Source organism: Hermetia illucens, chromosome 2 (genome assembly GCF_905115235.1).
Source record: "Hermetia illucens chromosome 2, iHerIll2.2.curated.20191125, whole genome shotgun sequence".
NCBI lineage: Eukaryota > Metazoa > Arthropoda > Insecta > Diptera > Stratiomyidae > Hermetia > Hermetia illucens.
In genome coordinates this window covers 73,019,305-73,043,455 of record NC_051850.1, presented here as the reverse complement: position 1 = coordinate 73,043,455, position 24,151 = coordinate 73,019,305, and the positions used below count along the sequence as shown (strand labels likewise).

The following is a 24,151-nucleotide window of genomic DNA, read 5'->3' as shown; positions in this document are numbered from 1 at the left end:
ATCCGTTTAAGGGGAGGGGTAATTATAGTACAACAATAATATTTGTTTAAGGAAATCTACAGTACAAGCATATGTTATTTATATTGCTTGTACCATAGTTCTAAGATAAGATATCTTTGTACTTTGACCTGCGCGTCAAACAATGTAACATTTGTGTAACGCACGATTACAAGATGCACTCTGACCCAGTGTAACATTTGTGTACCACGTGATGGGAATGTACGAGTATTAGATATTATGACATCTGCATCGCAGATGGTTGAATAAGAGTTGGACATGCGTGTCAAAAATAGAAATCAATTTTATGACTTGTTCTTCATAAGAAAAGAACAATATTTGGCCTGCGTAGATATAGTATAAATAGGTAAGATCCTACATGTTAGTAGTTAGTTCTGATTCGGAAATAAAGAAGATCGTATGATCTTAGGAACGGAAACTCTGTTTTTTATAACGAAGTGAAAAACATAATTTGTACCCCAAGATCTCGTACCGCCTGCTCGAGCCGAATGAAGGCAGTTTATAGGTCTCGGGTGGTTTGTCCCATGATGTCGATATCGTCAGCATAGGCCAGTAGTTGGGTGGACTTAAAGAGGATACCCCTTGCATTTACCTCAGCATCACGGATCACTTTCTCCAGGGCCAGGTTAAAGAGGACACCTGATAGCGCATCCCCTTGATGTAGACCGTTGTTGATGTCGAATGGTCTTGAGAGTGATCCTGCTGTTTTTATCTGGCCTCGCACATTGGTGAGGGTCAGCCTAATCAGTCTTATCAATTTCGTCGGGACATCGAATTCTCTCAGGGCCATGTACAGTTTTACCCGGGCTATGCTATCATAGGCGGCTTTAAAGTCGATGAAAAGATTGTGCAACTGATGTCCATATTCCAAAAGTTTTTCCATCTCCTTAACGCAGAGAGAAAATCTGATCTGTTGCTGATTTGCCTGGAGTCAAGCCTCTTCTTTAATACATCCACTAAAAGGTCGAACCCCTTTCAACTATATTTAAGCGCCCTTTACCAACTTGTTTCCCAATAGCGTTGGCATTAACATTCTTGAATCATTAATGTCATATTTGAATAATATTATGTTGATATTAATAATGTTTTTAATAGGATTTTGAATCCCTTGACTTTTTCATACTCGTTAAAACTTTCAGAGTTCGACTTTCAGTTTTATTAAATTATTAATATTTTCAGAAATTTTTCTATATATATAGTCAAAAAAGCCCAGCGGACTCAGGGGCGACCAAGCTAAAGATGGGCTGAAGGCAACATCCAAAGGCCCGCATCACAGCGATGATGCGTTTCAACGCAAAGTCTGTGCGACCATGCAAAAATGTATTGCTACATTCCACTCTCTGCTACCGGCATGAGAGATAATAAATTATTTCCTTTGAATTTGAAAAGGAGAAAATGGGATCCCATATCGAAAGTTACTTCAATCTAACAGAAGGTCGATATGTGGAAAGAGAAACCCATTCATGGAGGTCATATAAAAAATTTGTTGTCGCCAGGCATTGACATCGAAGCCTCCAACAAATGGTTGACTAATGGTGTACTTTTCTTGAGACCGAAGCATTCCTAACTTCAATTCAGGATGCTTCGCTCCCAACAAGAAATTACAAACGATACATCCTTCATGACTCTTCAATCACCAACTCCAGTTGTAGGTTATGCAACTGTGAAGAGAAGACCATCTAGCATATAACATCTGCGTGCAGGATGGTGAGCAGTATCGAGTACACCAATCGTCATAACTCCGTCTGCAAGATTCTCCATGAAAATCTAGCGTTGAAAATATAACTTAGTGGCAACTTATCATCCTTATTATAAATATACACCGCAGAGAATATTGGAAAATGAACGGCTCAAACTACTGTGGGATCACACTATTGTCACCGACCAGTATTAATCACAACAGACCCGATCTGATTCTGTTTCTGAAGGGAGAACATATTTGACGCAGCAGTACCGTTGGAACGGAACACTGTTGCAAAAAGCCCGAAAAAACGGGGAACTACGACCGCTTGGCGGACGATATTAAGCAGACTGGGGACTACAAAAGATCGAAGTAGTGGTGATTTTAGCGATGCGATTAGTCTCGCAAAATTTACACAAAGCGCTGAAAACGCTCGATCTTAGGGCTAGACTATACATAGAGATGCAAAAAGCGGTTATCCTTCCAACCTGTGCTGTAGTCCGAAGAGTCCTCCCTGGCAATAGTCTGCTCTAGTGGGTTTCAGGCTCGATTCGTGCTGTCTTTAAAATAAAATCTATGCATCTGCAGATTATAACCATCGTGTCGGTGCTTGAAGTGTTCGTGACAATCGGGTATGTAGCAATAAATTTTCGCATGGTCGTTGGTTTGCGTTGAAACACATCATCGCAGTTCTGACTGATATTGCCTTCCACTCCGCATTTTCTGCATCGCTTCAACCTGTCATTTGGATCAGTGCATGCCCTCGCAATATGACCGAAGCCAAGACATCTGAAGCACCGCTTCAACGCCACCTGTCCCCTGAGACGACACATAACCTAGCATATTCTCATTCTCCCTGCTGTTAACAGTTTGAGTGCTACCTCTACTGATAGGCTGATGATGGTGGTTTATGTCCCACCATACCCTTTCCTCAGCGTTGTCACCGGCAAGATTGAACTGCTTCTTCAACGCTTCGCGAACCTCCTTCTTCGTCGTGATTTCATCTATATCTTTGCAGAATATAGTGGTCTCCGCCGTGCTAGCCCTATGTCGACCTCCTGTCCTAACGACTTTCCTGATTTGGCTCAAGAATTTGTCCGCGGTTATATCCTTGGATTTCTTAAGCTCCAACATAGGGTCTCCCTTCTGGGACCTTCTAATGCAGCTGACATTGTCTTCCAAATTGGTGAGTTCGGGGTCTGTCTTCACTCTCCTGAGAATGTCGGCATATGACCCGTTTGGAAATGATACTCACCTTCGCTCTTATCTTCCTTCGATTGTTTCTTCTCCGTGGTTCCACTTTCTTCTAGGCTTCTGCATCCGCCTTTGAAGTTTCAATCCTTTTTCTCGAGGTCGCCGCTGCAACAATTTCGCTGGCAGTTTCAGTCGAATCCTTTTTCCTTTCCGGGGTTTACTCTTCCCTGGTTTCTTTTGTATTTTGAACAGGCGTTACTTGAGTTGCCTGGTTCACTTTTTTGATAGACGGTTTTCCCCTCGCTCGTCCTGGGCCTTGCCGTACACCAAATGGATGCCTCTTATATTTTGGTGAACGATCCTGCCCTCCTTTATGAACACACAGCTACCTGATCTTTTTACCCAGGGCAGTAAAGGCAGCTCCAGACTGATCGTTGCCTAAAACATAGTTCTAGTGATTCGGCGTTAAGGATTCTTCCTCATCGAGGACTCCCGCTATACACTTCCCACGGGGGGTAGCGATCGCGGGGCTTATGCCCGTGTGGGAGTGGACCACCGAAGAATCGAGCTTCTTCTGAACTGGTCCGTCAATGGAGCCAGTTCCAATCCCTCACGTACGCGTGTAACATTAGATGCCACAGTAGCCAAGGTTCCCACTACTGACGCACCCCGTAAGCGTGTAACATTAGATGCCACAGTAGCCAAGGTTCCCACTACTGACGCACTGCGGTCGTTGAATATCGATGGCCGGGAGCCCGATTGCCTACTCCCAAAAACCGCTGGGTATTGGCCCTGCACCGTAACTTTATTCTCCTTCTATTCCTCCATGTTTGGTTTCATTTCTGGGTATCCTTCCCATCGCCAATTTTTATTCAAGGGCAGGCTTTTTGTTCCCACCTACCCGGCCTGCGAATGAGCATGCCCATACACGCACATCTCCGGATGCGTGCATGTGCATGCCCATGCATTCCCTTATCCGCACGAAGGGACGCCCCCGATGGGAGATTTGGCAACTCCGCATATCTACATATATAAATATAGTCAAAAACACTCACGGACCGACGGGCGACCAACCTAAGGATGGGCTGAAGGCAACATCCAAATGCCCGCTTTTTGCATTTCCATGTATAGAACAATACTAAGATCGAGCGTTTTCAGCGCTTTATGCAAATGTGGGACTAATCCCGTCGCCAAAATCACGACGAGAAAGGTGGCTCCTCGGAAAAAGAGAGATAGGAGAAGGATACGACCGGAGATTATCATCACCTCCAAGCGTGGTGAAGGGTCATGCGCTGATATTCTCAACAGAGTGAAGGCAGACCCCGAACTTACCACTCTGTCAGATAATGTTAGCCGCATTAGACGATCTCAGAAAGGAGACCTTATGCTGGAGCTCAAGAATATAACGGGACGAAAAATTCATGAGTCAAATTGGAAAGTCCTTGGGACAGAAAGCTGAATTCAGGGCTAGCAGACAGGAGATCTCTCTAGTTTGCAAGGATATATATGAGGTCACCAAGAAGAAGGAGGTTCGTGAGGTTTTGGAAAAAGAGTTTGACCTCTTTGGATGTGAAGAGTCAGCGCTACGAAAAGCCTACGGTGGAACACAAACCGCGATAATCAATCTGCCAGTGCAGGCAGCACTCAAACTGTTGGCAGTAGCGAGGGTTAAAATAGGCTGGATTATGTGTCGCCTCAGAGAAGGCATGTTCCAGTGCCGATGGCAGGTCGAAGCTATGCCGGACATGTGAAGCGGAGGGCCACATCAGCAAGGATTGTGGAGCAAACCCAAATTGCCTGCTGTGCAAAGGGAAAGAGGGAGTGGATCATCGGCACATTGCAGGCAGCAGCAGATGCCTCGAATTCAGGAGAGTTCTCAACATAAGCCGCAGATGAGGTTGATACAAATCAACCTCAACCACTGCGAGGCGGCGCAGAATCTTCTATCGCAAACCATCCACGAGAAAAATACCGATGTAGTCATAACTAGTGACCCATATCGAAACCACGGTGGTAACATTTAGTTCAAAGACGAAACGGGCCAAGCAGCGCTACGAGCTTGTGGGGAACAAGCCTTCGAGGAAATAATGGAGCACCCAGAGGAGAGCCAATGTGAGAGGTATCTACATCTACAGCTGCTATGCTCCACCCTGCGCTACACTTGCCGAGTATGAAGCAGATGTTTGCCGCTCTGGTTTTGGATGCAAGAGGACGTTGGCTGACCGTAATTGCAGGAGACTTTAACGCGTGGACTCTTGAGTGGGGCAGCCGGACAAATTATGTGAAGGGATGGGTTCTCCTGGAAACATTCGCTGAGCTAGACGTGGTACTGGCGAATGTTGGAGCCTGGGATCCATAGTGGACCTGACATACGTGAGTGCCACTTTAGCCAGTAGAATCGCTTGGCATGTCAATCAGGACTATACTCACAGCGACCACCAGGCAATCTGCATGGAAATCAAAGGCGGATCGAGCACGAAAAAGAGTTCTCGCAGAATGCTCGACTGGACAGCGAACGCTTTCGAGGATAACACGTTTTCCGGAGCATTTAAACACGACAAAGCCACCCAAATCACCCGATGGGTGACGGCAGCATGCGATGCTACTATGCGATTGCTCCCCAGTAGGCAACGCAACCACTGGTGGAACAACGAAATTCCAAGTTTGCGAGCGGCATGTTTCCGGGCAAGGAGGCTTTCCCAGAGACTCAGGGGAAAGCCTAAAGAAGAAAAGAATTGGCGACGGTCGAGAGGAGGCACACGAGCAACTGCGTGGCCGCCTAAAAGAAGCCATTCGGAGGAGCAAAAAGAACTGCTTCAAACAGCTGTGTGACCATGTCGACATAAACCCTTGGGGCGAGGCCTATGGAGTGGTAATGAAAAGGCTACGGAGACCATCCCAGGTGGCCCCCCTGCGCCTCCTGAAACAGATTGTTACCACTCTGTTCCCACACCACGAAAATAGGGGACGGCAAATTGTTGTCCAGGCTAAATGAGGGCATAATACCTCCAGTAACTGGAGGAGATGCGGGAAATATGTGGTAGGATCGGTGACAACAAGGCCCCAGGTTTGGATGGTATTCCCAACCGACCTCTGACACTGACAGTGAAGACTAGGCCCGACCTTTTCGCCAACACCTTCGGGGCGTGCCTAAAAGAAGGATTATTCCCTGTCCAATGGAAAAAGCAAAAGTGGTTGTTGCTTACCAAACCTGACAAGCCAACTGGAAACCCAGGATCGTATCGTCCTATCTGCCTGCTAGATACAATGGGGAAGATGATGAAGAGAGTCATCCATAACAGACTCCTACCCATCATCGAAGCCAGCAATGGTTGTCGGAACGCCAGTTTGGTTTCCGGTGTGCACACTCTACGGTGGACGCAATTAGCACGGTGATAAACCACGCAAAAAGCGCACTGACTTGTGACGGCTGCTGTGCCGTGTTGGTGCTGGATATCAAAAACGCATTCAACTTGGCCAACTGAAACACAATTAAAGGGGCGTTAGTACATAGGTGTCCCCGGGAATTTAGTATATTGTCACATTTGGGGTACCACAGGATTTGGTGCTTGGTCCCCTGTTGTGGAATATCATGTACAACGGGGTGCGTGCTCTTCCCGTCCCAGAGGGAACTACGATTGTCGGCTTTGCTGATGACCTAGCTGTGGTGGTTGCTGCAAAACACCGAGAAGATGTGGAGGTATACGCACCCAAGATTTCCAATGGAGCTTAAACCAGGTGCAGGCGCGTGAGCCCCGAAAACACAAGTAGGAGAAGGACGAGTGCCTAAGGGCAAACCTACACTGGGAAGTAATACCTAAATGGTGGTTTCGCGGGGCTGAAGAGACCGGTGTGGTTTTTAGTGGATGCTAATCTCAAACGCGAGATTTGGAAGGAGAGAGAGTCAAACCCTTAATTTTGTGTGAAAAAAATGTCAGGAAGGAAAAGTGTTGAGGAAAAGGCCGGTATTCTGGTTTTGCGGGAACGGGATGATAGAAATAGGGAAATAGGGAGAAAAATCAATTGTTCTGAGGTAAGTATGCCAGAGATGGCAGTCTGGGACGAAAGGAAGGGAGCGGGAGGAAGCAGGTGATTACTTCTCGGGCCAGGCGGTCATTAGAGTAAACATCTTTGCGAGATAGATTTGCAGCTGCTCCTCAATTACATACTGAATTGCTAGAAGGGGAAAATGTGTCAGTTAGTGTGAGAAGTTGCAGCGACGGTTGAATGAATTAGGACTCAGAGCTGTTGTTCCTACACATGCAAAAGGGGAAAGTAAATTTTTTTTTCGTCAAATATAATCATGTCGTCAAATGAAAAGTCTTGGTAAGTACTTTCCATAGTCGGTGTTAGTTTTGACATTTGTTGGGTGGGGAGTGCAGGGGGGTTGAAAATGATCATTTCTTTTACGGACCCATTCTCAGAAACCATCAACTCAAAAATCCGAAAAAAATCAGGGGGCTGCCACTGTATAGTGCTTAGCCTCCAGAATACCCTTCATACCGATACCTGTTCAAATAAAGTTAATAATATTACTATAATTTTTAGTAATGGGCTGCCCCTTAAGTTCATTAAGGAGCACCACAAAATTTTGCAGTAACGTAAGCTATAACATCCTACCAAGTTTAGTGGAAATCGCACTATTACTAATAAAGTCACAATAGGTCAAAATTGTCGCTTCTTTGCGAATTCAAGACTGTGAATGCCAACTTTTGGGTTGAAAGTGGATATTCTCACATAATATATGCTAATGGGGCGAATGCACATTCAAATGTCTTTATATAAGAAATATACAAAACCTTTCATACTTGAAGCGTCCAGCTTCCCGTTTCCCGACTTGTTGTTTTATCAACAATACTGTTCTTATTGACAGCTGACATTTTGGAACGAGGAGCTTGGCATACATTCGCTACCGTGGCCAGAAAACACTCCAGCTTTGAACCCCATAGAGAATTTATGGCCGTTCATGAAGCCGCAACTGCAACAAAGATCGATAAGGAACAAAGCAAATCTGGAAAAAACTTTAGAAAATATATGGTTTAACGAAATCCAGGACGATTTTATTGAAAATTTACATCAATCGATGCGCGCACGCGTTGCAGAGGTGATTAGGCCGAAAGGCGGTCACCGAAAGACCGAAAATAAAAAAAAAAGCCAAAATTAATTTCTTCCTTCGTTTATTTACTTTCATTAAATAAGTCGTTCGTGTATATGTTTATTTTCGACTTTTTTGTACTCTACTATTAACACACAAATCTTCGACGATCGTACCTTTTCCCTCAAAACTTCAACTTTCGTTTCTACCATATTCTTTGAATAGAACTTTTGCTGGTGTAAATAATAATGATTGCATATGAATCACCTGAGCGCACAACTTTATTTTCCAGCTTCATGATGAACCGGAAAAAGCCCTTTTAAACTTGGATTTTCTTTCATATTCGCAGTGCGAACATTTTTTTGTCGGGCACAATATATCTGTATATAGCTGTATCATTTTGAAAGCGGTCTTCCCAGCCGTATGTCCCAGTAGGACGTCCACGTTTCTCTCCGTATGGGCAATACGGCGACCCGGCTAAGGTGAACGGTTCTGCGGGATCCGTAATCCAACACGCCACTTTGCTGCATTCCTGAGACTGGTGATCCGCGGTTTAGGGAGGTAGCGCGCCTTAAACTAGAGGAAACACCTGAGTTAATACAACTAAAAGGACGTACAGACAGGCGGATGGTAGCTAACTCAGGAGATGCGCAGGTTGGACTACTTCTGTAGGCAGGCAATACCAGCACCAACAATAGAGAGCGACCGGCGACCGTACTGCCAGGTTGCAGGTGTCCAGGAAGGGACACCTAACTCCATACCAGATCCTTCCATAAGGAGTTCAGTGCTCCTTAGATCGCCACATAATCGAGCGAGATCGCCAGAGGGACGAGGAGTTTGTCAAATAATGACGGAAAAATGTAAGGAAGCCAAGTCCAGCGATGTGATTCTGATACCAGAGGATGAGTGTGATGCATGTCAGCGAGCGAATTACCCGGGAGCACTATTTGCCGCACTGAGTGAGAAGATAATGGAGCTCTGTGATTCATAAAGAATAGGAAGAACATCCACCAAAATATTAAGGCTATGATCAAAGGTAACAGAATGACGTATGGCAGAGCCCAGGAGGACAAAAGAGCGTGTAAACAAGACCAGAAAGTCACCTAGGCAACACAGGGGACACCTCCTCTGTGAAGGTTACTCGACGAGAACGCTAGAAAAACAAACCGCGAGGAGATGGCTGAAATACCTGGACCCGAACAGACCCCCAAAAGGATGAAACGCCCTTCTCCAAAGAAACCGAAAAGGCGGTAGCTGCCTGCAAATGAGACAGAGCGTGAATTGCGAGGCATGGAGCAAGGTCGCCTCCAAGAAGAGGAAGGAGAGGAGGAGGATACGGCCAGAAGTAATCGTCATTTCCAAAAAGGGGAAAGCAACTTATGCCGACATCCTTAAACAAGTTGAGCTGAACCCAGACCTTAGGGATCTAGGAAACAGCGTCGACCTAATTAGGCCTTGCAGAAGGGAGACATCATGCTGGAGCTAAAGAAATCTAATGACAAAACAGCGGAGAAATTCTTCGGTCAGGTGAAAAAATCCCTTGGCCAGCAGACTTAAGTAGAGGCCAGACGGCACGAGATGACGATCGAGTGCAACGACATCGATGAATCTTGCACGAAGGATGCCCGCGCAGCACTGGAAAAGGTGTTCGAGCTCCCGGGACTACAGGATTCGGCAGTCAAATCAATGCGAAAGGATTATGAGGGGACGCAGACTGCAGTTATCAGCCTGCCAGCAGAGACAGCGTTCAAAATACTAGTGGCGGGCAGAGTGAAGATAGGTTGGGTCACCTGTGGACATGAAGAGATGTTTCAGGTGCCTCGACTTTGGGTACATTGCCGCACCATGCACCAGCGCCCACAATAGATTAAAGCGGTCCAGAAAGTCCGGAGGACAGCGACATATCGCCAAGGAGTGCACAGTTCACCCGAATACATGCTGTGCGAAGGAAAGGAGGACATCAACAACCGCCATATTACTGGCAATAGCAGATGTCCAGTGTTCAAATTAGATTGATTCAAATCAATCTCAACAACTGTGAGGCGGCACATGACCTCTCACAGACCATCCGCGAAAAGGGAATTAACGTTGCCATTATTTGTGAACCCTATCGCAACTACGGTGACGGTGTCTGCACCAGGGACCAGACCAGTGACATAGGCGTGCGGCGGGCAGGCCATTCAGGAAGTTAAGCTAGCCTCGTGAGAGCAAAGATGGGCGGGATTCATATCTACAGCTGTTACGCTCCTCATAGCGGAACACGTGAGTAGTACGAGAAGATGCTGCACCATTTGGTGCTCGACGCACGGAGTCATACCGCGAAGATCATAGCTGGCGACTTCAATGCTTGGGCCTGTGGGGTAGCCGAAGAACAAACGAAAGATGACGTATCCTGCTCCTGCCAATGTTAGGAACTCATTTACGGTTAGAGAGAGAGGCCTAGACTCTGTCGTCGACCTCACGTACGTGAGCGGGGAACCACCTGGTATGTCAGTGAGCATTACACCCACAGCGACCACCAGGCGATCTTTATTAAAGTCTATGATGAGCCAAGTGGCTGGTTGAATGCTCGCAGAAAGCGAGTAGGGATGCTGGGCTGGACGACGAGGTCGTTCCAGCAGGATCCGTTCTTTGAAACTCTGTCAGATCAGGACGACCTCAGTGGCACGGCAACCAAAATGGCATCGAGAATAACGCGATGGGTGACCGAGGCATGCGATGCTACTATGCCCCGGAGGGGAGACGTTGCAAGCAAACAGCCAAAATATTGGTGAAAGGGCGAAATCGCGTAACTAAGATCGGCATGCCATCGAACAAGAAGGCAGTTCCAGTGATCCAGAGGAAGACCCGATATCACGGGGAGCGCGAACAGGATTATAGGTCGTTGCGTAGCAGAATCAAGGAGGCCATTAAACAAATAAGCAAATAAACCCCTGGAGCATGGCCTACAGGCTGGTTATGAATAAGTTGCAGGGGCAAGGTCGCCCCAGGTGACCTGTCCAAGCCTCCGGATTTGGATAGCATTCCTAATAAAGCGCTGAAGCTGGCAGTGACTTGATTGATTCATAAATCGGAAGTCGTTTTTGCTCCACAATTAAAAAGGCAGAAGCCGGTGTTCTTGCCTAAACGCGGCAATAGATTGCTCCCAATCGTGAAAGACGGGAATAGTCTTGCGGATGAACAATATGGCTTCCGGAAAGCTTGCTGTACTGTTGTCGCCGTGGGAAGTGTGGTGGACTTGGCTTGAACTGAGCCTGGCGGAGGAAGAGACGGAGGTAATCCTCATTACAAATCGCCGGAAAAGAAAGAAAGAAATATATAAGATTAATCTGCGAGTTGGAAGCCATATGATTCGTCTTAAAGCCGAACATCAAATACCTTGGCGTGACTCTCGATGTCACGATAAATTTCAAAGGGCATATATCGTACGCCTGTGAAAAAGCTGCAAAGGCCACCATAGCCCTTGCCAGGGTGATACAAAACGTAGGTGGGCTAAAGCACATTTTTGGAAAATTTGGCGACAACAGGTTTCACCGCATAGACGCACACGCGAATGATTTTTTATCGGGTTTTGTGTGAGACAAAACCATAAAAAGACGATCTATAGGTAAATTTGTAAAAGTAGCTACTTTTGAGAGTCAATTGTCCAACTTGTATATAATGGACGACAGTGTCATCATCGTCATAACATTAAACATGCAACGAAGCACTGAGTGTCTTTATTTACTTTGTTTGCTATTGATTAATGCATCGTCTATCAAAATATAGGATTATAACAAAAACAAGTCGGAATATTTCGATATTGCTGGACGTTTCGGATATAAAATTTGTATGAGAAATTCCGCCGTTCCTATGAAAACTGATGGCGTCATACATGTCTTAGAGTGTGATAAATTTACGTGAAATATACAAATTTGACCTTCTATAACTTTGTTAATAATGAATGGATGAATTATGAACAATATTATTGCTTATAACGGTACCAAATTGTGTACCTTTAGGACGAATCAAGGGGGGTTTTGCGGATAAATTTCTAAAATATGGTAATATGATATTATTAACTTTATTTGAAAGCAAGAATCGGAATGGGATGTATCTTGAGACCTAGATTTCATACAGATGCACCAATGTGAATTTTTTCACATTTTTCGGTTGGATAGGTTTTGAGATCGAGACCTCTTACGCTTTTCGAGGCATACATGTTTAGTCCTCATTCTCCTGTTTCACCCAGCATCAGAAATAAGATCATTTTCAAAAAGTAATAATCGAGCCCCTTTCATTTGATACCCCACATGAAAATATTCTGTGTAAAAAATTGCACTCACTTTCACATGTATAGAGAGCGTCCTTGAACTTAGTGTAAAATAATGCCATCTGTTGTATGTAAAGGGATTCACAGACCACCACCAAATTTCGTGATAACAGCTTCAGTGTTTTCCGAATAAATCGGATGTGGCAAACAGACTGACTGGCAGACAGACATTGAATTTGTTTCACACAAAACTTTAAAAATTAACCATTTAGAGAATATTCTGATCACTACTATTTACTACTGGTCTTGCCTTTGAATGATTTCACAATTTAAATGCACGATCAGCTAAGAAACCTACAGCACACTAATTAGCAGACGTTCGTTAATATTTAACAAACTGCATCTTTTTTTCCAAAGGTAACATATAATAATTTGTTTGGTTATGTTGTATAGAAGTCACATATTTAAGCAATGTAAACCACTCAAAAATTTCTCATTTCCGGGTTTCATTTATTTGATACAAAATAATAGCGGCTTTTTTTGCCTAGCTTTTTAATTAGCACACCCTGTTGTTTGTGAAAAGTTTTCCGAGTGTCAAAGTTTTAAAAGTGTTTGTTTTCATTAAAAATTATACAAAAAGAATCAAAAAGGGTCGCAAGAAAAGTTCTATCTGTATACGAGAAAGAAAAGTTATCGAAATTGCTCGATCCGTAGTGTATTCGCGCAAAAAAGTTCAAAACGCGATTAAACACCACCAGGAAAATAACAGTTTTCCAAATTCAAGACGTTGTTGGCCAAAAAATATCACAGATAGCGAATAATCTCTAATTGTTCGACAACCATTGTACGACTCTTTCACTACTTCCAGGCCGCAATGCCAACCATCAGACAGCGACTTTTGGGGAAAAACCTCAGAGGGTGTCAAAGATTGAAAAAAACAAAAATTACATATGTAGGGATGTAATAAGGAGTTGGATCCTCGTACACAAGGGAGTCGGTGAAATTCGATGATATGAAGTTGTTTCAGCAAACATGGAGCCGGGCTTATTGTTAAGGTCAAGGGGAAACTTAAAGCTTTAGCCTACCGAAGTTTGCTGTCAGAGCATCTTCTACTATTCCTGGAAAACCTCCCTTGTGAGTATATTCAAAGGCAACTTTCCAGAGAACGCGCCATATCACAAGCCGCGGCTTGTACAGCAAAGTTTCAAGGATGAGGTCATTTCAACCATGGAGTACATAAAGCTCGGGTTTAAATCTAACAGAAAGTTTATGAGCAATATTTAAACGGGGAGTTATAACACTGGAATCAACCACTGTGCAACAATTTCGAGCGGTCATCGAATAGGGCTGAAAGCAGATCCCAAAGAATCTATCCGAAAAACTGGTGGTCTCTATATAACGACGACGATTTGTGGTAATTTCACAAAAAGGATCTCCAACCAAATATCAAGTAAGTAAACAACTTACACTTTCATCTATTTCCACGACTTTTTAAAATTTCTTATATATTGTATATTTCTCTTCTTTTTTCAGGTGCGTTGGTAGCTTGATGTAGTTCTTACTACCTTTATTTTTATAAAGAATATTTCCAAACGCATATTCCCTGAATTAAACTCCATTTTATTTTCCAAAATGAAGTTAAAATATCAATAAAAAAATGCAAATTTTCAACAAAATCAACAAATATGTGCTATATGTATTTATTTTGTTTTGTACGTCTTCATGCGTACGTACCAGGGTATGCTAATTAGCGTGCCACCTCTGTATCTGTAAATTAGGAACCAATTTTCCACGAGCGCATAAAACTCAAAATTTTGGCTCTGGTGTAAAATCTATTGTTATCAGCAAAATATCATGAGATCATACTTTTTTGGGTTCGAATTCCAGCCGTCAATAGATGCCTGTGTTCGTCTTATTTGGTCACTGCTGTGAGCTTATCACTTGCATGGCATTAATGGTGATGATAATGAAGCTGAAGCACAGTCTCAACAAGTCGGGAAACTGGAATCTCGGGGCTTCAGGTATGAAAGGTTTTGTTTGCTTTTTCTGTGAATATATTTGAGTGCAGAACTATCCCATTTGGATGTAGCCCGTTATGTATATGCATTTAGAATGAGAGACTACTCACTTTAGGGTGATATTGATATTTAGTTGCAGTAAATGTACACGGTAAAGTCAACTTTAAGCTACTGTAACTTTGTTAGTAATAACGTGATTTTGATCAAACTTATTAATAATGGTTCACATCATATTCCATACTAGGATAGAAGGGGGGTTTTTACTCAATTTTCCCAAAAATATGGTAATGTACTGTTATTAACTTAATTTGAGCAGATTTCGACATGAAGAGTATTTTGAGGCCTGAATACCATATAGAGGCATGACTATATCCGGTGAAAAACATTTTATACCCTCCTTTTGCATGTATGGGGACCCCCCTTAATCTCAGTGTAGAGGGATATCACTTACTGCATGTCTGGGCGTTCACAGTGTCCACCTTCTCACCAAATTTCGTGTCAATCGGTATAGCCGTTTCTGAGAAAAGTGCGTGTGACAGACAGACATTGAACCGATTTTAATGAGGTTTTGTGTATTTCTTTTATAGAGATTTGACTGTGCTTTTGTCCCATTAGTATGTAGCACAGAATATATGCATACATTATGTGAAAATATCCACTTTCAAGCCTACATTACTGCAAAACTTCGCGATTCTAGGATGAAATTTAGGGGGTTTTCCTGCCAATTACTGAAAATTATATTAATTTAATATTAATAACTTTATTTAAACAGGTATAGATATGGAGGGTATTTTGGAGCCTGGGAGCCATACAGTGGCAGCCTCTTGATTTTATAAGATTTTTCGGTTAAGTAGTTTCTGAGAATGGATCCGTTAAAGAAATGATCACTTTCAACCCCCCGCATTCCTCACCTTTCCAACAAATGTCAAAACTAAGATCGGCTTCGAAAAGTACTAACCGAGAGCTTTAATTTGATAACCCACATGGTTATATTTGAAGAAAAAAATGTACACCTCCCTTTTGCATCCCCCCTAAATTCAACGTAAAAATGTAATTCACTATATGCGTGACTATTCCTAGTTCGCAAGTTGCCATTTCTGTGTTGACACAAAACCTTAAAAATGGAGCCAAGAAAACAACGATAACAAGGTAGAGACTATGTAGCTGCCCTATACTCCACTAAGGAGTAAACAGGAAACACTACACTAAGAATTTAGTGTACAAATTTGAGCCTACTCGTTCAAAAACAAATATCCACAACAGCATGTGCTAGTATAAATTGTTCAACCGAAAATGTTGCTGTAGCAACACAAATAATGCAGAAAACTAAAATTTAGCAATAAAAAATCAAAAAATGACTAACGATTTCGTCTAGGGCATAGGCAACTCTTCAGACGCTGCCTCGCCTCTGCCCTGGGAGCAGCGTGACCGAAAGTGCCAACAGGTAGAAAAACGCTTCCTTATATCATCGCAAAAATTATATTGAACTAAACCGCCAGTTGTTTTAGTCTAAGCTAGACTAAAGTTGGATAGTTGTTTAGAATATGCGGGATCCTCGTTCAGGACAGAGGCAACTCTTCAGACGCTGCCTGGGAGTAAGTTGCTCCTCATTTGGTCCGGTCTACCATCATGTGGATGTGGACTTAGGATCCCGGATATCCTAAACAACTGCTCAAATTTAGCAGTTTCTTGACGTTCTCAAGAATTGAGTCCGTTCACAATGGCCAGGAATGATATGGCATTAAAGTCATAAAAGCTACAACTGGCACAGAAATCCAGCAGAGTATCTTTAACGGTGTAGATTTGGTGATTGGATCGCTAATATTTTCAGACGAAACCCATGGGATGTTGATACAGACCTGGTAACTATATTTTGGGAAAATGAGGCTCGTTTGTTACCCTGCGCTGTAAAGAGATGCGCAACTTGTGGATATGTGATTCCAACAGGTTAAAACTATGCAACAGGTGCATGTGATTTTTCCATATTCCGAATCATTCCGAAATTACCGTGCTAAACAAAGGTTTATGTCGATCGCCATAATAAAACCTGAATCGACACGTTAGTGCCTATTTTTAAATGCTTCGGTGCCACGCCCCAAGCAAGGGATGGTCTCTATTTGGTTCGGTCCAACATCAAGTGGATGTGGATGTAGGATCCCTCATTATCCAAAACAATACTGAATCTACAGGTTCGAACGACGAATGACTTCGCTGAAAGAACGAGAATTGAAGCCAAGGCTTTACATGAGTTTTTTTAAGAAACCGAAGGCTTATGGAAATTCTTTGGTTAATAATCATCTTAATTTTTAAATGCGTTTTTCTCGAAACTTTTTCCGGTTCGCAAACTATCATATTGCGATTCCTCGGGGCGTTCTGTTTATACATTAAAGAAAACGTGAAAACCATCAAAATTTAAAAATAAAATTTCAACAAGCCACCAACAAAACTATATAAATACATTGAAAACAATAAAATCAATTCTTAAATATATACACAACAATATTTTGTTGTCGTCGGACCGTGTCATATATAAATATATTTCGAAAGGATTTTATTCTTTTAGATAAACTATATGGAATAAAAATCAAACAAACTAGAATTCTTGGCTATTATAATGGGTTATATATTTTTTATAATTAAGTTTATACCTTAGCGTAGGCGTAAGTTCCTATGGTTATCCCGATCCCGATAACTACAAAAATAACTCCTAAGATCAAAAACAGAATACCTCTTGCTCGGGCGAATTTCGAACCCACTGAAGATACTTTTCGACAGTGAGGACATCTTGCAAGTGCATTATTTAAAGTGTTAAACTGTAAAAAATATTGTTAATATTGCGTTACAAAAAGCAACAGATTTTCTTACCAAAAAAGTATCTGCACAATGACCACAAGTTACACGGCACATTCCAGGCATTGATGGAACCGGCGGAGTGACAGGGCTGGGCGCGAGATTGATGATCCTTTTACAATTCGGACGAGGGCATGCAATTCTTTGGGAAGAACTTTTGCATATAAGCAAGCAATTACACGGGCACCGAACATATTTTTTACCAGGCGGAGCATTACGTATTGGCTTTAAAATGTTAAAATTGTATAATTGAAGACAAATATAATATTTACAAAATTACCGTTGCTTCGTTACATTGATTGCATTTCACAACATGCTGCTCACGTTTATATGTTATATCAATCATTGCTTGGCATACACGACAAGTGACCATTGGAACACCCCCCAAACTTCCTTGTTGATAAGGTGGTGGCAACTCATCTGGACCTACTGAAAATACCGTAGCCTGTGATACACCGCTTTCTTTATAAATAAAATTATAGGAAACAAATTATTTCTCTTTCATTGTAAAGCAATGCTGGATTTAAATAAGCTACCGAGTAATATTATACCGACACAATTTCTAATAAAAATTATAATTACAATATATAACTAAAACAGTATAATTTCAATCTTCGGCCGATTGAAAGAAGTATTAAAATTATTAAAAAATCGTGGTAGAATATTTTTGCTTGTTAATAACCTGGTCATCCTTCAGACCAATAATTTATAACATAACAACTAATGATTATATATTGTTGAAAATTAACAACCACCTCTTCAATTCTTCAATTATTAGATATTAACTGAATGGTGGCTCGAAAATGGAAGACACATTATGTTGAAAAGGCACCACGTTTCCTGAAGTAAAGTCTGACCGACAAAAAGAGACAGACAACAGAACGATAATATATTTCATTTCCAGTTTTGCATAATTTTCCTAGTCTTGCAGGCTAACGAACTAGTACAATGTTACTCGAATTTTCCCGTACACCTCTACATAAATGTGTATTCAAGTTTATAAATACATAGCGTACAACTAACTACATGTGGGCGGAAGCTTCCCGTTTTTCACAATTTAGGCGTTTCTCTTTACAATTCATGCTAACACAAAACAGTAGCTTCAAAAAGTGAAATTACGGGTAATTAAAATTACAATATTATTAGGACACCATATAATATATATTTATTTGGTAAAAGTATCTATTAATTTACAGCGTAAATAATAGAGAGGAATCACCCCTCTTCCCGGGCTCGTTTCTGTACTCGAACTGAATCCTGTTAAAAATTGTTTTTCGATGTCATGGCCACCGCGATTCGCACTGACGTGCATCCGACACGCAAGTTGCTCGCTCGACCGCAAAGGGCTTTCTTTGACTTTTCAATTACTTACATTTGTTTTATGCTTAATTTGAAAAATATAGTGCTTTGATAGTAAACAAAATATATTTTTTCGAATTGTTAAGAATTTTGCCTGTTATCTCGGTCAATATGTTTTGACGACCCACATTCCAACCGAAGAATGTTGTTCTTTGCATTTTTACCCCAATGTTATGTGTAAGTACGTTTCATTTTGCCGTTTCAGAAGTACAAGATCAGTTCAAGATTCAATTAAAAATCGGGGAGATTTTTCACTTTAATAATTTATTTGCTTTCCTTCATCAAAAATTATATTTCCCACATAACTAGTAAGCCTATATATTATAATAAAGATGACTGAATTTTTTTAAGAATTTAAAATTGTCATTCGAATGTGCCAAACAAGTTCTCCATCGCACTCAAATCTAGAGAATATGCAGGTCAGTGCCTCTCAGTAATATTATCATTCTCAAAATACGTTTTAGAGCTGTGGCTCACATGTATTGCCGCAATATCCTCCCGAAAAATCAAATTCTGAGGACCATTCTGTCGCAAAACTGGAACGAATATCTCACCAAGGATATCCTCATTTATGGAAATTTCAGTGGTAATTTTCCGGAAACATAAAACGCAGTCCAAATTTTTAATGAGCCGTCACCGGAATTGCGATTTGGAAAGTATTTTTATTCCTTCCTTAGATTTCTCTTTATCCGAAAATATAACCTGTAAAACAAAGGGACGGCTTTGTGTCAAACAAAGCCTTATTTAAATCGATTCACTGTCTGTCTGGCTGTCACACACACTTTTCTCCAAAGCGCCTACACCGATTCAAACGAAAACGCAGTCAAAATAATTAATGAACCGTCTCCAAAATTGCGTTTTGGAAAGTATTTTCGTTCCTCCTTAGATTTCTTCTTATCCGAAATATATCCTGTACAACAAAGAAACCCATTTTTAAGGCTTTGTGTAAAACAAAATCTTATTTAAATCGGTTCACTGTCTGTCTGGCTGATCAAAGGGTAATATAGGTCCCAGGGCGAAACGTGGACTGGTACCCACGATGGAGCATAAAACCTGGGAAACGCCTGTTGAACTAACATCAACAGCTCTACTACCAAACCCTATCTCCACCTCCACGTGGTGACCGCTGGGAGCTCTTTCTTAACGAAAAGCTGCAGGCGGAGAAGGATGAAGGCGAGTCTCCTGCGCCTAAAAACGGGACAAATTGTATCAACTGGTCTTCCAGGTTGGGGGTTGGGTAGGGCTGACAACCCTACATGGAAAACAATTTGTTACGAAGCCACAACAGGAGCCTCGGACTGGACGGATTACACAACGACGAACCCGGCAACGACAACGGAATAACGATTTGCACATTTTTTCATGGAACGTGCGCTCCCTGTACAGAGATGAAGCCGATACCCTGTCCCAATATAGGGCTGATGTAACAGCGTTATAGGAGATGCGTTGGACAGGGACCGGTTTCCTGGAGAAGAGCCACTACACCATAGATTATAGTGGCCATCCAGTAAACCATGTGCTCAGAGTAGGTTCCTTAGTCAGCCAAAAAATGAAACCTGCTGTTATCGGCTTTAAAACATAAGCGAACGGCTATGCACTCTGCGCTTGCGAGGCAAGTTTAGAAATGTAAGCCTCATTAACGTTCACGCCCAACTCCGCCATGCTATTAACATAGTATGCTGGTCCCAAACCCAGGTAAAGGAGGAGGATTTGAGGCAACGTACTCTGTACTATCCTCAGTAAAACAAAAATAAAATGCTGAGATCAGGGAAAGAGATAAATAGAGTATAGTTGGAGTTATTCCACTATGCGAAATCCTACCTGATCTCTCTTGGTGACAGGTCCCGCGACAGGTCGACCAAGAAAATGAATACAATGTCGTTACAAACATGATGATCGGATTGAGTCACAAGTCTCGGAGAAATGCTAGGGCGTCCACCTCAGTCAACGCGGCAGAACGGGCCCCGGTCCTGTCGAGATATGGCCAAGAGTTCTTGACGCATGTACGGCGTCAGGACGTAAGCAAGTTAGTCCGAACACAACGAACAAAACAAATACGTATCTGCACGCTAAATGTTTGTACCTTAACTGGAAAGACCTAGGAACTCGCAAGCGCCCTTCGGAAGAGGCGCATTGAAATCTGCGCTCTGCAAGAAACCCGATGGTCTGGTGCCAAACGCTGCGACATTGAACGCAAACACGGTAAAAATGGCTATAAACTTCTCTGTTTTGCTAACCCACACACTCAATATGGTGTTGGCATTGCCATCTCAGAGGGTTTCCGTGATGCCATTAAAGAAGTCGAACGATTTGGTGATCGGCTGATGAAGCTCACCATTATATCAGCTGATCGCACTATTCACTCCTTCACCGCATACGCATCACAGACAGGTCGACCTGATGCCGAGAAAGATGCCTTCTGGCAACTTCTCGATGAAAAGACTTGTCACGTGCCTGCTGAGTTATAGAGGAAAATAGAACATCAGTTGACTGATAAGAAAGCACCACCGTTCCAATATGGAAACAAGTCGGGATACCGGAAATTGGACGTTGTGTGCGGAACTCTCTATGCACGGTTTCCATCCTTCTTCTCATTTGAAATAATAAAAACTTGTTCACAACTTGTTAGCACTAATGAAGGCAACAAGTGGTTCCCGAAATATCGGTATTTGCAAAAATAAACATTCACACCAACGAAAAAGAAACAACAAGTTTTTATTATTTTAAATAATTAATCGTGGGAAACACCGCATAATTTCGCCCAGATTCTTCTCATTGCTTAACTCCAAATACATATATATCAAAGCCCTAAATACTGTGCTAATCCTAAATAAACAAACGTTGCCTAACCAAACTAGTATAATGTTCAGTATAATTACTTCACGCGTTTCCACTTTCCTCCGTGCACAAAAGCATTATCTATGCTTTTTAAAGTTTTGTGTAAAACATGCATACATGCAGAAAGGGGGGGTGGGTGTACATTTTTTTCCTCAAATATATTCATATGATTAAATTCTCTTTCCGAAGCCGGTCTTAGTTTTGACAAAAGTGGTGAGTTCGGGGAGTTGAACCACCAGTTGAAAGTGATCATATCTTTAACGGAGCCATTCTCAGAAGGAAAAAATAGGCTGCCACTATATGGTGCCTAAACTCAGAAATAACCTACATACCGACACCTTTTAATAAGTTAATAATAGCATTTTACTATTGTTTTTAGTAATTGGCTGGGAAACCCCCTTAAGTTCACCGTGGTACTACGAAATTTTGGAGCAGTGTAGGTATAATATAGAGCATGATCCTACCAGTTTCATAGAAATCGCACTGTTACTAACCAAGTTATAATAAGTCAAAGTGGTCCTTTCTTTGCAAATCCAAGACTTTGAATGCCAATCACTTGAAAGTGGATATATTCACATAATATATGCATATATTACGTGCTACGTACTAATGGAAAAAATGTATTCTCAAATTTATAAAAGAAATACACAAAACCTTTCATACCTGAAGCGTCCAGCTTCCGGTTTATATAATGTTTTAGAATATTTAATATATGGTATGGTCCTGAAAGAAATTCATTTTTATTGTAAGCTTTCAATCTTTCTTCGTGATTTCGAATATTTGCAATCTTATATATAAAAATCAATTGCTGTTCGTTTGTCGCGCTAAAACTCGAGAACGGCTGAACGGATTTATGTTATCTTGGTTTTGAAATGGAGGTCTAGAGAAGGTTTAAAAGGTGAGAAAAATTCGAATAATTGCCGGTAGATCCCTGAAAACAGCACTTTTCTTTTTCCCATATAAACGTTTTTTTCTAAACAAGATCCTACAGGTATGCAAATTGATTGTTTGGGATGAATGCACAATGACCCATAAGAGGTCACTGGAGGCACTGGACAGAACGTTGAAAGATCTTCGTGACAAGCCAACTATTTTCGGTGGGGCCATGATTCTGTTGTCAGGTGATTTTCGTCAGACTCTTCCAGGTATTCCCCGATCAACTGTTGCTGATGAACTAAATGCATGCCTAAAACAATCGAATTTGTGGCAGTATGCAAAGACGCTCCAATTAACAACAAACATGCGAGTATTTTTGGAAGAAGATGATACTGCGAATGTGTTTGCAAAGCAGTTGTTAGACATTGGAAATAATAAAGGTGCAGTGGACACCTCGACCGGATTCATCACGTTACCCACAGATTTCTGTCACATCACAGACTCAAAAGAAGAGCTTATTCAGCGTATTCTCCCAGATATAGTGCAAAAGTTAAATAACCATAATTGGCTGGGTGAACGAGCAATATTGGCGGCGAAAAATAAAGATGTCGAGGATCTCAATGCGACCATTCAGAATTTTCTTCCAGGACAGTTGGTTTCCTTCAAATCAGTCGACACCGTTATGAACCAGGATGATGTTGTAAACTATCTCACGGAGTTTTTAAATTCACTGGAATTGTCTGGATTACCACCTCACAATTTGCAGTTAAAAATAGGGTCAGTTGTCATGGTGCTGCGTAACATTAATCAACCTCGACTGTGCAATGGAACAAGACTGGTTGTGGAAAAGCTGATGAATAACGTCATTGAGGCAACAATCAGAAAATACAAAGGAGAGGATGTCTTGATACCGCGGATACCAATGATTCCAACGGATTTACCATTCGATTTTAAACGCTTACAATTTCCACTACGCCTGGTCTTTGCGATGACCATAAATAAATCGCAAGGACAGTCGTTAGAAATTTGCAGAATCAACTTGGAGTTTCCCTGTTTCGCGCATGGACAATTATACGTCGCGTGTTCGCGTGTCGGACAACCGTCTTCTTTGTTTATTTACGCACCACAAAACAAAACAAAATATAGTTTATGAGAAAGCTTTAAATTGATTAACAAAACAAACTGTATCATAGCAGTGTGAGCCTGTCAATATCAAATTTAATCCTTATAAATAGCCAGTATCTCAGGAAAGCTCTATTTTGTAATTAAGCAACATGAAGTGTCGAAAGTAATAATAAAATTTCATGATTCATTCACAATATGCTTTTTTGTTTAATACGGATTCGTTTTGTTTGTTTTAAAATTATTTTATACAAAAGTTTGGGTCTTTTATTTATCGATTGAGGCAGTTCGAAGTCTGCCGGGTCAGCTAGTTAATAATAATCGTTGGCGCAACAAATCCTGAACTTAGTATCCAACGTCAACTCACGATAAAAATTCCACTGCCACCAGTGATATTTGAACCGCGACCTTCCGTACGACAGCCTTGTGCTCTAACCACTCAGTTATCCGGACACTACAATTATTGATATCTTTTACTGTATATTGACTTTTGTAAGGTGGTTAGTACTTTTTCCTGTGCAAGGTCACCTATCTTTAATTTTAATGGGTTTATGTGAGTTTGTTTGTTAACTCTCTTAGCTTTAGCGTTTTCAATTAGCTTTCTAGCTTTGTCTATGAATATTTTCAATCTTCATTTTAATTCATTTGCATAGTAAATTGGATTATTATCTCCCAGTATGTCCTTTGAAACTTATTATTTACCATAAACTAATTCGTAAGGACTATAGTGGGTGTCTACGTGTGGGGTTAAGTTATATGCGAATGTATAGTATGGAAAGCATGTTGAATTTCTGATAATCGGCAAAAGAAAATATATATTTTTTAGTTCCCGACGTTTCAACCGCACC

The 24,151-nt window shown here is 41.7% G+C and overlaps 1 protein-coding gene across 5 annotated transcripts in view; it reads right to left on the bottom strand.

Annotated features, from left to right (window-relative positions):
- Window positions 1-24,151, bottom strand: part of LOC119647680 (type 1 phosphatidylinositol 4,5-bisphosphate 4-phosphatase) — a 96,675-nt gene that overhangs the window by 22,348 nt on the left and 50,176 nt on the right. For 2 of the 5 annotated variants that reach the window (XM_038048764.1, XM_038048762.1), the window contains exons 2-4: window positions 17,389-17,537; window positions 17,124-17,333; window positions 16,907-17,071 (exon numbers count right to left, since the gene is read on the bottom strand). In XM_038048764.1, coding sequence (XP_037904692.1) covers window positions 16,907-17,071; window positions 17,124-17,333; window positions 17,389-17,537 — 524 coding nt within the window. Of the gene's footprint in view, window positions 1-16,906; window positions 17,072-17,123; window positions 17,334-17,388; window positions 17,571-24,151 lie in introns of all 5 variants that reach the window. The other 3 variants (XM_038048761.1, XM_038048760.1, XM_038048763.1) reach the window with 2 other exon arrangements.